The following is a 13,196-nucleotide window of genomic DNA, read 5'->3' as shown; positions in this document are numbered from 1 at the left end:
AGGCCCCTGGGGCTCTCTGACCACCCGGCGCATTATCTGCTGATTTACCTGCCGGCTCTGCGCGAACGATGGCCCGGCTTCTACCCCTCTCTCTCTCTCTCTCTCTCTCTGCCGTTTCCTTCCACAGCCAATGCACGAAAACCCACTGAAAGTAAGAACGAGAAATATGTTTACAGTAAGCCTTGCTCCTGTCGCTAGTACAACACATTAAACGGCCCTCAAACGTTCAATAATATTGTCAAGCAGTCAATATGTTGACCGTCTGAGGGTGTGTATTAACGTATTGTCAGTACGAGAAATATTGATGAGCAATGTTGATGGACCTCAAAATATTTTCATTATTGTCAATAATACTGAACGTGTGAGGTCAAATATTGATGGTTTGACAATAATCTCCATTCAGACGTTGACAGACTTACAGGAACCGGCCATGCGGCGTTAGCGTGCACTGTTTATTATCTGTTCTTTTTTTTTAATTCACCGTTGTGTAAATCATAACTCAGATTCAGTTTTTAAGGAGTGTTTTAGCAAAAAAGAATTTTAATGATCTTAAGGAAGGGTAATAATAGTATATGCCACTTTACGATGGTTAACGGAGGGTTCTCCATGGCATTGCTTACTTCATTAATTTTAAAATATGGTACAGATTGTTATGTTACATAGTAGTTTTGACAACGCCCCCTATTTCGCAAAATTCGTCACATTCTGCAATGACTAGTAAGAGCTCTGCCAAGTTTCATCAAGATCGTTTATTTACACCTGGGAACGTTCCCCTGTGAATGCGGAGAGGCGTCCCGCTTCACCGTTGCTGTGTCGACTCACCTGCGCGTGTGGGCGAGAGCGCGTCGTGGTCTCCGGCCGCGTCGCCTCCCCGCTCCACCCCTGCAACAGAAGACGCCGTCACAGCCTAGCCCAGCCAAGTGAAGTCAGTCAACAATTTATCACTGTTTTCTTGAGTTTATTATACTGCCGCACGGGATCCGATGTGTCTCATGGTTTGCAAATTTAGGTAACGGCAGGAACCGCCACCCAGTCCCCGGGCCCGCGGGCTTCCTGGGGCAACAATGATTTTCAATAATTGATAGAATTATTGGCCAAATTCAAAAAATTGAAATGGGGTCATGATCTATTCACTGACCCTTTGAATACCAGCGGTTCTTTCCTGAAATCATAGCTTTATTATTATTATTATTATTATTTTAAGTACCAGTACCTTTCGCATGAAACCACCGATGATATTGCAAGACAGCGACTTCTACTCTTACAATGAGGTACTTCTACGAATGTAGTGCGCTGTAGCAGTCACTTACAGCGCTCAAAGCAACAGTTGGCGCTGAGGTTGTGCTACGGGGTTTTTGGAGATTCTGACATACGACCTTTTTTTGTTTGTTTTGTAATGGCCATATTGAGGAGATCTCAGTAGCGAAAATAAGTACTCGTATATTTAAGTTACTTTAATGTAAATTAAAGTTTGTGCTACTGATTTTATGAGTGTAATTGAAATGAATTTTGATATAAGATTTATTAAATTTTAGGCCCGTTCTTGCTAGTTATTTACGACTATCATCAATTTTAGGCGTTATGAGTTCATGGAAGTTTCGAGATGTGGGATATTATTTACGATAAATGCAAATTTGCTTTTCAGTATATCACATGAAATGATGGGTGGTTGAAAACTGTACCTTCTAGTGGTTGCAAATGAACCTAATCTGTCGCAGAGAACAAGCAATCCGCTATTGCTCTTACTACGGGACACGACTATCGCAGATGCTTTTTACCCTTGACTGTTGCCTTGTCAATTTTTTTCCTCTGCCCTTCAAATCGTTCCCTTCGTTCAATTTTCGACCCCATCTATCTCCTTATGAGTGCGTATTAATGGTTCATCACAACCAGACATGTGGAAACTTCGCAGTACCCACATCCTGCGAGATCTCACTTAGTGAACACTAACCCTAGAGATGGCAGTAGACCTTTTTTGTTGGTCATGATGGTGATGTGGGCGTGGAGGGGCTCCACCCTGTGATGATGATGATGTCCCATACGTCGAGGAGCGTAGGGGACGATGCGGGAGACCCGCACCGCCGTACTAGGGAAGATCCTAGCGGAGGTGGTTTGCCATTGCCTTCCTCCGAAGATGAAAACGACACAACACTCAGTCGTCTCGAGGCAGGAAAAATCCAAGTCCCCCGCCGGGAATCGAACCCGGGATCCCGTACGCGCGAAGCGAGAACGCTACCGCAAGACCACGAGCATAATCCTGTAATACCGCCTTAAAACAACTGTTTACTATTTACCGATTTTCTATTGAATTCGTTGCTTGTTATGATAATAAAAGTTAATACGTAAAAAATCTTAAAATTATATAGGCCTATTTTTCATATTTTTGGGACTCACAAGGTTAAGAGGTATAATCTTACATTAAACATTTAACACAATCAGGAATTAATGTTAGAAAGTGTGTGTATGTCTTGAGGGAGCGTAAGTCGCAGCGCACCAATTACCCAGGCTACATTTATCCAGTATTTGAAAATGAGAGCACTTGACGACTATCACCAAATAGCACACACGTAATTTCAAACTTTTTCGGAACTTTTCCTCGCTGACGTGACCCTCAGAATAACTAAACGAAGAAAGACTATCGCTCACTACATTGTCACTGCTCATAGAGCAAAACTTCAGCATCAGGCATGTCACTTTAATTTATTACTTTGCTTTTCTACTAACCCTATTCCCAACACATTTTGCAGAGGTGGTTCTCATTAACGTTTAAAAACCCTACGGAGTGAAGTACATGACGTCATGACAAGTAAGTAATTTAATATAAGACACACAGGGTCGGGAAAGACCCCAAAAGTGGATGACAAAAGTTGAACATGTGACATCAGCAGATGACGTAAGTCACCGCACGTGCAGTGGCTGGGCTTGTCGATCCTACCCTCGCCGGCTGTGGGTAGTGTTACACATTGCTCCGCTAGCGCACTCTGTATTTATTCTTGGACTGTCCGGTGTGACGCGGCAGTGCGCGCGGCGGAAGTAATCAAATACTACGATGAATCAGTTAACACTTACGAAAACAGAGCAGCCTAGTGGAGCGATGTGTAGCGCCGCCTCTGCCAGCAAGAGTACGATCAACAAGCCCAACCACTACACGTGAGGCGAGGTACGTCATCTGATGACGTTCATGTTCTGTTTGTTATCCACCTTTGGGATTTCTCTCACCATTCGCTACCCGACGTGTGTTATATCAAATTACTCATCTCAGCGTCATCTACTTCACTTAGGGAGTTATTAAACATTAATACGTATCACCATATACCACTGAACATACCTGCAAATTTTCGTCATTCTACGATACGTAGTTCAGCAGATATGAGGTCATAAACAATGAGATGCGTGAGAAACTAGCTTTTATTGGAACGGAGCGCAAATTTTAGTATCCGGCCATGACTCGGATTCGCCTCTCAGCCCCAGTATCAATATAGAGAACAGGTCAAGAGAGAACTCTTGTCTCCAGCGAGTGGCGCCGCCGCGGCATGCAAGTCACATGGAGCCGTCCACCGGCGCGAGACTGCCTGGAAACACTGCGGCCTAGCACTTGTTATGCGGTCGCTCGCTATTCTTTGAAGCCTTTGGTCACGCGTCGTTCAACAGTAGAGTCCTGACTTCGCCTGTATTACGTTTGTGCTATGGATTGCTGCCTGGACTGTTGTGTATACGCTTGAAGACGACTTTCCTACGCTCTGGACTTGTTCTGGCTAGCCATTCACTTCGTGAACTCCAATGTCATTAACTTCAGGAAGGGCGAGTTTGTTCCACTGGGCTCCGCGCTACAGCCAGTTCGAGCGGTCGTGAACCGTGTTCTACTTACGCAGAGTATGACAGGAAACAACACAGTAACTCGTTTGCAAAGTAATCAGATGTCTGAAATTGAGAGTCATGACGGGGGTACTGACTTCATCTACGAGCTCAGATCCCCCCCCCCCTCTCCGTCTGTTTCAACAATCGTCGGTTAACCTAATGGAAGAAATTAGTGTGCGTGATCTGTCAGTGAATCATGTAAAATTTGCTCTTCGTGTTGTCGTATTTTAACTGTTGGTGTATCATATTTTCTACGGCGGAGATTGGGGACCAGGAGAGAATTTGTCAAAACGAGCGTGGGAAACCGCCTAAAACCACACTGAGTACGGCTGGTTACCAGGACGTTAATCCGTCGCGCCGATTCGTTTCGGGTATGATATACCTACCAGTCTTGCACGCAGCAGTTACACTCTACACTACCTGTAGTTCCTCAACATACGGTTCTCTAACAATAATAGGATTTCGGACGAAAATAACTAACAAAATATGTTCCACTCCATTAGGCCTTTAGGTAAAGCACCCGTATGTAGAATATTTGAAATACAACAGTCTTGGTTACAATTTGTTCTTTTATTAACAACGCGTTTCGCCTTTGTGGGGCATCTTCAGATTGATTATCTACAGCGACAGGAAAATAAGCAAAAGATTGGGTACGGTCCTAGCATGACCGATTCTAAATGTTAATAAGGAATTATTACTAATCTTAGAATTATACTTTTACATCATTAAAAAAGAAACTGCTCTGTGCTAGAGTGAAGCACGCGTCACAGCAGATAAACCTGTAGAGGCGATGTCAAAAACAACTAATACATGCTGACATCGTGTAACGCCAGAGTATAATGTTAATTCCTATAGCCGGCCGCGGTGGCCGAGCGGTTCTAGATGCATCAGCCCGGAACCGCTCGACTGCTACGGTCGCAGGTTCGAATCCTGCCTAGGGCATGGATGTGTGTGATGTACTTAGGTTAGTTAGGTTTAAGTAGTTCTAAGTTCTAGGGGACTGATGACCTTAGATGTAAGTCCCATAGTGCTCAGAGCCATTTGAACCATTTAATTCCAATAATTAATCTGAACATGCCTCCTGAAGGTGAAACGCACATGAATAAAAGAATATATTGAAATCAAGGCTCTTTTAATTAAAAAGAAAAAGAAAACTAATGTAGTCGACAGGTAAAATTTCACTCACAAGGATGTAGTTGTGTTTTGCTTCTGCATTTATCCTATAACAATATTACCCACGGATTTCAAAAAGTAAGTTACAAATGTTGTCTATCGCTAAGACCATTGCGCACAAGAGTGACATATAGTCAAAAGAGATTATATGTTCCGGCTTTGCTGCGAACGCCGTTTCGGGACTGATAATAAGTGTATCATAGTGTGTGAGTAGGTTTCCGGCTGCCGCTACTTTTTCTAAGTTGAAATATGTGGGACACTACGATTCTTGTGGGCAGAAAATCTAAATTGCACAGAGATTCACTGTAAAACGCTGGCGTTGTGTGGACCAGATGCAATATTGCGCCCATCAGTGGTGAAATGGTGCCAACAATATGACCGAGGACGCACACACGCAGGGTGATGCTAATCGCGAAGGAGGGCCCTCGACATCGACCTCAGATGACAAACGAGGAAATACTTCGCACAATCGGAGATTTTACGACGTTGATGACGTTCACACAGTCGTTCTCGAATGGCTCCGTGACCGAGAAATAGATTTCTATCGTCGAGGAAATGAACGACCGATACAATGTTCCTATCATTTACAGAAACTCGGTGACAATGCTGAAAAATAGTGTCAGGTATCTGTGTCACTTTGAAGTGTAGGGAACGATTCAATAAAAGCTACCTGGTCCGCCATTATAATGTGTAACTTACTTTTTGAAGTCACTTCGTATTTGTTGGATCGGACAGTTACGAAAATCACTTCTTTCTTCGAGATTTCAGTTCTGAGTGATTTATTCTACATTAGTTGCTTTTTGTTTCTATTTTTGTTTCAGCAAAGTATACTGACGGAAAAGAATCAAAACACCAAGAAGGACATAAACGAAATTTGGTAGGCGCGTTTCTACATCTGAAAGATAACTTCTATTCGAATTTCGTGCCATCCGCGTAATAGTGGCGCAAGTAGCGCCACGATAAGGGTGAAAATCAGGTTTGCTTCAAATAGGCGCTGTAACGGTCCTGAGCGTTAGTTGCCTTTGAGATCGGACGTAATAGGGCTACCGGAACCAGGATGTTCCTTCTGCGATATTGCAGAGAAAACTTGGCAGGAATGCAGCCATTGTACATGATTTCCGGCAGCGGTGTTCACGAGAAAGTACGGTCGCCACGTGTGACTACCGAGAGGGAAAACCGCCTTGTTCGGCGTATGGCTCTGTCGAATCGTACTGTATCTACAGAAGCAATTTGAGCAGCAGTTGGCATCACAGTGACAAAACGAAATATTACAAACCGGGTACTTCAGGGACAGATCCGAGCCAGATGCCCTGTTGCGTGCATTCCACTGATTTCAAACCACCTACATTTGAGGCTTCACTAATTTCAACCGAGACCTAATTGGATGGCAAGGTGGAGGTCTCTTGTGTTTTCTGATGAAAGCGGTTCTGCCTCAGTGACAGTGATGCCAGTGTGTTGTTTAGAAGAAGGCCAGTTGAGGACTTACAGCCAATCTGTCTGCACGTTACACGCACGGGACATCTATCTGAAGTTATGGTCTGGGGTACGATTTCGTATGACAGCGTGGTTATCCCACGCACTGTGACTGTGAATTTGTAGGTCTGGAGGTTCGACGTGTTGTGCTGCCATTCATGAACAGCATTCCAACATGATAACGCTCGAACACAAATCGCTGTGTCGTCATGTTGCCTTGGTTTGCTCTATCACCGAATCTGTCTCCATCCGAGGACATGTGAGACAGCAGCGGACAACTCTAGCAGCATCCACAGACAGCATTAACCGAACCTGTGTTGACCGACCAAGTGAAATGGCTCTGAGCACTATGGGACTTAACATCTGAGATCATCAGTCCCCTAGAACTCAGAACTACTTAAACCTAACTAACCTAAGGACATCATACACGTCCATGCCCCGGGCAGGATTCGAACCTGCGACCGTAGCGGTCACGCGGTTCCAGACTGAAGCGCCTAGAACCGCACGGCCACACCGGCCGTCTCCCGACCAAGTGCAATAGGCATTGAACTCCATCCTACAAACTGACACCCGGCACCTGTACAGCAAAATGCATGCACGTTTGCATGCTTGCTTTCAACATTCTGGCGGTTACACCTGTTATTAATGTACCAGCATTTCGCATCTGCAATGGCGTGTCTCGCGCTTACATTAACCTGTGATCTTGCAACGTTAACCACTTACATATGTTTTACAAATGTATTCCTGAAATTTCATTACTCTAGATTAATTTTTTTTGGTACTGCGATTCCTTTTCTGACAGTGTATATGGTAGAAGGACCCAGCGTAAGCGATTTCTCTACCTTACCACTCCACTGCTGACACTAAATCGGTTTTCAACACCACCAGTTGTGAAACACTCCTCAGCGTTTTGTGTGTGGGGTAACCGGCTGTGGTAGCCAGCTACTCAGTTTTAATGCGCAATATCTATTACAGGCCGACCCGCGCCTCGCAGGTATACGCGCGGTAGCGTGGGGCGGGTGCTGAAATATTGAGGAGCACTCTCCGATTTGCAGGTGAGGCGGTGCGCCGCGTTTGGATATGATTGTGCTGCCCACGATGGATTATTGAGCAGGCGCGACGCGTGGCGCACACGTGTGGCCAGGTAGCCGCAGACACGTGTCGGAAGGGTGAAGGGCACGGCGCTCAAAAGGCTGTACGAACAGGTAGGCAGCGCTAACACAAAACACTACGCTGGCTCCTCGCGGACCTGCTAATGTAGCTTCTATTGCTGACGTGATTGTACTCCTGCGTGCCCCAGATTCGTTCAGATTCCCTTTTACATCTGTTACACTCAGAGATTTTCTGAGCTTTAAGTGGCACTGTGGTGCTCCAAGAGTTTTTACAAACGACCTCTAGGTGGCATTGTGTGATGCACTATTATTTTTGTTTTAAAAATGGTCATATTTTATTGTTAAAACAACGGCAGCAGAGAAATTAAACGATTTGTTTGTTTGCAGTGGACGTTTAAAGAAAAAAAATAGGGCTGATATAGAAATATAATTGTCCAGATGCGAGTAGCACTCGCGATCGTATTAATTCTCCACAGTAGTTCCTCAGATTCGCACGGTCATAAAAAAAACCTACAAGAACCATACATACACAGAGAACATTTAATAAAATATTTTTTATTTGCTTACTAAAACATGGTAGCAGCTTACATCTTATGTTTGCATGCAGTAACTATTACGCTTTTGTCGCATGATGAATGCAATGTGTGTTTAAATGCCAAAAAGATTTTTTAAGTGATATAATTTAACAAGTTTCATGATAAATAACTTTACTTGTGCTGTGAAAGCTTGCTTCTAGCCGAACTGCGTGATTCTAGGTCAATAGGAAGTATCCCATAGGTTTTGATGAGTGAGTTTTCGAGTATCAAAATAAGTGACATAAATGACTGTACCTTTCGCCGCAGTGACTGAGAAGCGTAATTATTTTACACCGCCTAGGGACCACAGACTGTAGTATGTGACATAAATTTGAACTTCATACGTCTATCCGTTTCTGAGACAAAGAATTATTAACATTCGGATGGATAGGCAGAGAGACGGACCAAAAACAGTTCTATAAGAGTTCCACTTTTGCAGATTGAGGCACGGAACCCAAAAAGCAGTTGTTTCACATGAATGTTTTCACTAGGTAATTCTTTTTGCGGTTTTCATAAAGGGTCATCGCGTCTATGACGGCTCAAATCGCTTCTTTCTACTCTTGGTAATCGATCACTTTGAATAACAGCTTGCAATAGGTTACCAGATTTTTGTTGTGGTCGTGTTTCCGCCAGCGACGAACTTTGTGAAGGACGGCCAGCATCGGTTGTTATTGTTCATCTACATCTACATGGACACTCTGCAAATCACATTTAAGAGCCTGGCAGAGGGTTCATCGAACCACCTTCACAATTCTCTATCATTCCAATCTCGTATACCGTGCGGAAAGAACGAACACCTATATGTTTCCGTACGAGCTCTGAGTTCCCGGTTCCCGGGTTCGATTCCCGGCGGGGTCAGGGATTTTCTCTGCCTCGTGATGGCTGGGTGTTGTGTGATGTCCTTAGGTTAGTTAGGTTTAAGTAGTTCTAAGTTCTAGGGGACTGATGACCATAGATGTTAAGTCCCATAGTGCTCAGAGCCATTTGAACCATTTTTTTCTGAGTACCCTTATTTTATCTTGGTGATCGTTCCTCCCTATGTAGGTCGGTGTCAACAAAATATTTTCACATTCGGAGAAGAAAGTTTGTGATTGAAATTTCGTGAGAAGATTTCGTCACAACGAAAAACGCCTTTGTTTTAATTATGTCCAGCCCAAATCACTCTCCCGCATATTTCGTGATAGTACAAAACGTGCTGCCTTTCTTTCAACTTTTTCGACGTACTCCGTCAATCCTATCTGGTAAGGATCCCACACCGCGCAGTAGTGTTCTAAAAGAGGGCGGATCTATTGCATTTCCTAAGTGTTCTGCCAATAAAACGCTGTCTTTGGTTAGCCTTCCCCACAACATTTTCTATGTGTTCCTTCCAGTTTAAGTTGTTCGTAATTGTAATTCCTAAGTATTTAGTTGAATTTATGGCCTTTAGATTTGACTGATTTACCGTTTAATTGAAGTTTAACGGATTTTTTTTTAGCAAAATAAAATTCAAATGCAAATGTGTATGAAATCTTATTGGACTTAACTGCTAAGGTCATCAATCCCTAAGATTACACACTACTTAACCTATATTACCCTAAGGACAAACACACACACCCATGCCCGAGGAAGGACTCGAACCTCCGACGGGACCAGTCGCACAGTCCATGACTGCTGCGCCTCAGACCGCTCGGCTAATACCGCGCAGTTTTTTTTTTTTTTTCCTTAGCACTCATGTGTATGACCTCACAATTTTCGTAATTTAGGGTCAATTGCCAATTTTCGCACTATACTGATACTTTCTAAATCGTTTTGCAAAATGTTTTGATCTTCGGATGACTTTACTAGTCGATAAACGACAGCGTCATCTGCAAACAACCGAATACGTCTGCTCAGATTGTCTCCCAAATCGTTTATATAGATAAGAAACAGCAAAGGGCCTAAGTTGCGTTGCAAGGTTCGTAGGAGAGGTTCTGTCAAGTTTGGAAAGTAGAAGACGAGGTACTGGCGGAAGTAAAACTGTGAGGACGGGGCGTGAGTCGTGCTTTGGTAGTTCAGATGGTAGAGCACTTGCCCGCGAAAGGCAAAGGTCCCGAGTTCGAGCCTCGGTCCGGCACACAGTTTTAATCAGCCAGGAAGTTTCGGATCTGTAACGACTAGTTGAGTCCATGCGACGACGAGTTGCTGCACTACGCCAGGAGGTCCGACACCATGTTAGGAGGTTATCCCATGACTTTTGTCACCTGAGTGCAGTATATGAATTTTAATGGTGAATATTTGGAGAAAGAATGAAATGGTTTGATTTGTAGTACGTTAAAAGGCGGCCCTCGCGCAGTGGGAGTCGAGCGGCGGCCTCCAGTCGCGGTGTGCGGCCGGCGTGACTGACTGCACGGCCGGGGCAGATGCCGGCCGCTGCGTGCGCGGCATATTAGTTGGCGGTATCGACCCGCGCGCGGTCAGCTGGCCAGGCATCGCGCATTCGCGGCGCCCGCTGCCCGCCCGCCGACCTTTGTGAATAAAACAGCCGCGCCCGGCCTGGCTGGAGCGGCCCGCCATAAAACATGCACGCCCCAATCACGCCACGCGCGCCCCGAGCCGCGCTATGATGCACTGCCAGCCGCGCCGGCACCGCTGCACGCTCCACGCTTCTCTCTCTCTGGCTCTGTTCGCGTTTTATCCTACGAGTAGTCGCACGCACCTGTGCTCCTGCCGAACTTCTACCTCAACTTAAGTACTCCCCGCGATGAAACGTTCCCTTCGTCCGTTCGCCGGAGCTTTCGTGGCGTCGCGCGAAGACGCATTCGTGGCAGAGATCAGAACCCACGCACTCTTGGCGATTTACAGCGCTCAAGACAAATTTATTCGGTAGCAATGGGTACATAGGAGACCGCGCATGAAATATCCCGTCACGTAAATGTCTCTTGTCAAAGCTTTAAAAACACTGCACGGTGTCCTTATTACGGCATGTGGCTCAGTTCACTGCAAACCGAGCGGAATGAGGTCTACAGCAACATGCCGGACGAATATGCATGGTCTGCCTGCACGAATGTAAAATGTGTTAGGTATTTCGAAATATCGAGTAGAAAATAAAATAATGCTTATTGGCGGACCCTTATTAATTCTCTCTCAGCTCTGCTACATTATTAATTCAGTTTAAATAAGGGATGACAAACTCGCTTTGACTCGTGGGACTTCCAAGTCAATAATAAAAGCCCTATAGCTATCTAACTACTTTTAGGAAACACTCAGAGTGGCGGTCATTGGACTGGAAAAGGCCGGCCGGGGTGGGGGTTGTTTGGGGAAGGAGACCAGACAGCGAAGTCATCGGTCTCATCGGAATAGGGAAGGACGGGGAAAGAACTCGGCCGTGCCCTTTCAAAGGAACCATCCCGGCATTTGCCTGGAGCGATTTAGGGAAATCATGGAAAACTTAAATCAGGATGGCCGGAGGCGGAATTGAACCGTCGTCCTCACGAATGCGAGTCCAGTGCGGCCGGGGTGGCCGAGCGGTTCTAGGCGCTTCAGTCCGGAACCGCGCGACCACTACGGTCGTAGGTTCGAATCCTGCCTCGGGCATGGATGTGTGTGATGTCCTTAGGTTAGTCAGGTTTACGTAGTTCTAAGTTCTAGGGGGCTGATGACCTCAGAAGTTAAGTCCCATAGTGCTCAGGGCCATTTGAACCATTTTTGACTGGAAAATGTGTATCGCATACATTCCTACACTACCTCCAGCTGGCTTCTAACAACTTTCGCCAATGATATCCATAACAACAACGAGAATACACTGCTACGTCAATAAGGGAATAAGTCGTACAAAGATACATACTCAAATTTACAGGGAACTAAATAAAAATTACTTCCTTCTGTCAACCCTAGCCCAGACCATTTCCTTTTCCTTTATTCAACACTAACCACAGCTAACTAATGTTACAACGTTCAGTAGCCCGCAATATTCTCAGATAAAATTAGGAAAGTGCCTGTGGAGAGTTCGACGTCCAAGCACAAGAACTCACTTTTGAATTGTTTGTAGACCTACTGCACCGGAAAAGTAACTTTGTCGATAACGAAGTCCCACTAACTTCAGAAATGATAACTAGTTTGAAACCCAAGCTTCGTCTCAGATGGCCGACGACATGTCCCCTCCAAGTCCACAATGGCTACCTGCCGACTCCATTGATTTTGCGAGCTGCAAATCGCTCCACGAATTTATTTAACATCTATCAGAAACAGGCATTCTCACTGGCCATTTTGTACCGCTCCATTCAACGCTTGTGTAAGCTACTGCCTCCTGTACGACTTTAAGAATCTTTTCTGCGACGTATGTTGGCATCCCTGGCTGTCATTGCGTAACAAGCCGCCTCAAAACCACCCTACTCGACCAGAATGAAATTTTCACTCGTCAGTGGAGTGTGCGCTGACATGAAACTTCGGCCGAGCGGTTCTGGCGCTACAGTCTGGAACCGTGCGACCGCTACGGTCGCAGGTTCGAATCCTGCCTCGGGCATGGATGTGTGTGTTGTCCTTAGGTTAGTTGGGTTTAAGTAGTTCTAAGTTCTGGGGGACTTATGACCTCAGCAGTTGAGTCCCATAGTGCTCAGAGCCATTTGAACCATTTGATATGAAACTTCCAAGCAGATTAAAAGAGTATGCCGGACCGGGACTCGAACTCGAGACCTTTGTCTTTCGTAAGCAAAAGTTCTACCCACTGAGCTACCCATGTGCAGCTCACGATCCGTCCTCACAGCTTTACGTCCGTGAGTCGTGCTTGGGTAGCTCAGTCGGCAGAGCACGTGCCAACGATAGGCAAAGGTATCGAGTTTGGAGTTTGGTCCGCCACGCACTTTTAATCTGCCATCACGTTTCCCACTTTGATATAGGTCGGATTGTAGCCTATCGCGATTGCGGATTATCGTATCGCGACATTGCTGCTCGCGTTGGTCAAGATCCAATGACTGTTAGCAGAATATGGAATCGGTGGGTTCACGAGGGTAGTACGGAACGCCGTGCTGGATCTCAACGGCCTCGTATC

At 45.4% G+C, this 13,196-nt stretch overlaps 1 protein-coding gene across 1 annotated transcript in view; it reads right to left on the bottom strand.

Moving 5' to 3' along the window:
• The window catches only part of LOC126195695 (POU domain protein 2), a 63,869-nt gene extending 53,146 nt beyond the window's left edge, over positions 1-10,723 (bottom strand). Inside the window, exons 1-3 of the mRNA XM_049934322.1 lie at positions 10,554-10,723; positions 7,486-7,697; positions 823-882 (exon numbers count right to left, since the gene is read on the bottom strand). Of these exons, the coding sequence (XP_049790279.1) occupies positions 823-882; positions 7,486-7,697; positions 10,554-10,723 (442 nt within the window). The remainder of the gene's footprint in view (positions 1-822; positions 883-7,485; positions 7,698-10,553) is intronic.
• Between the last annotated feature and the right edge of the window lie 2,473 nt (positions 10,724-13,196).

The sequence above is a fragment of the Schistocerca nitens genome, chromosome 7, assembly GCF_023898315.1.
Source record: "Schistocerca nitens isolate TAMUIC-IGC-003100 chromosome 7, iqSchNite1.1, whole genome shotgun sequence".
In the NCBI taxonomy this organism is placed as follows: domain Eukaryota; kingdom Metazoa; phylum Arthropoda; class Insecta; order Orthoptera; family Acrididae; genus Schistocerca; species Schistocerca nitens.
Note: the sequence above shows the minus strand (reverse complement) of the source record. Positions and strands in the feature narration are given on the sequence as shown.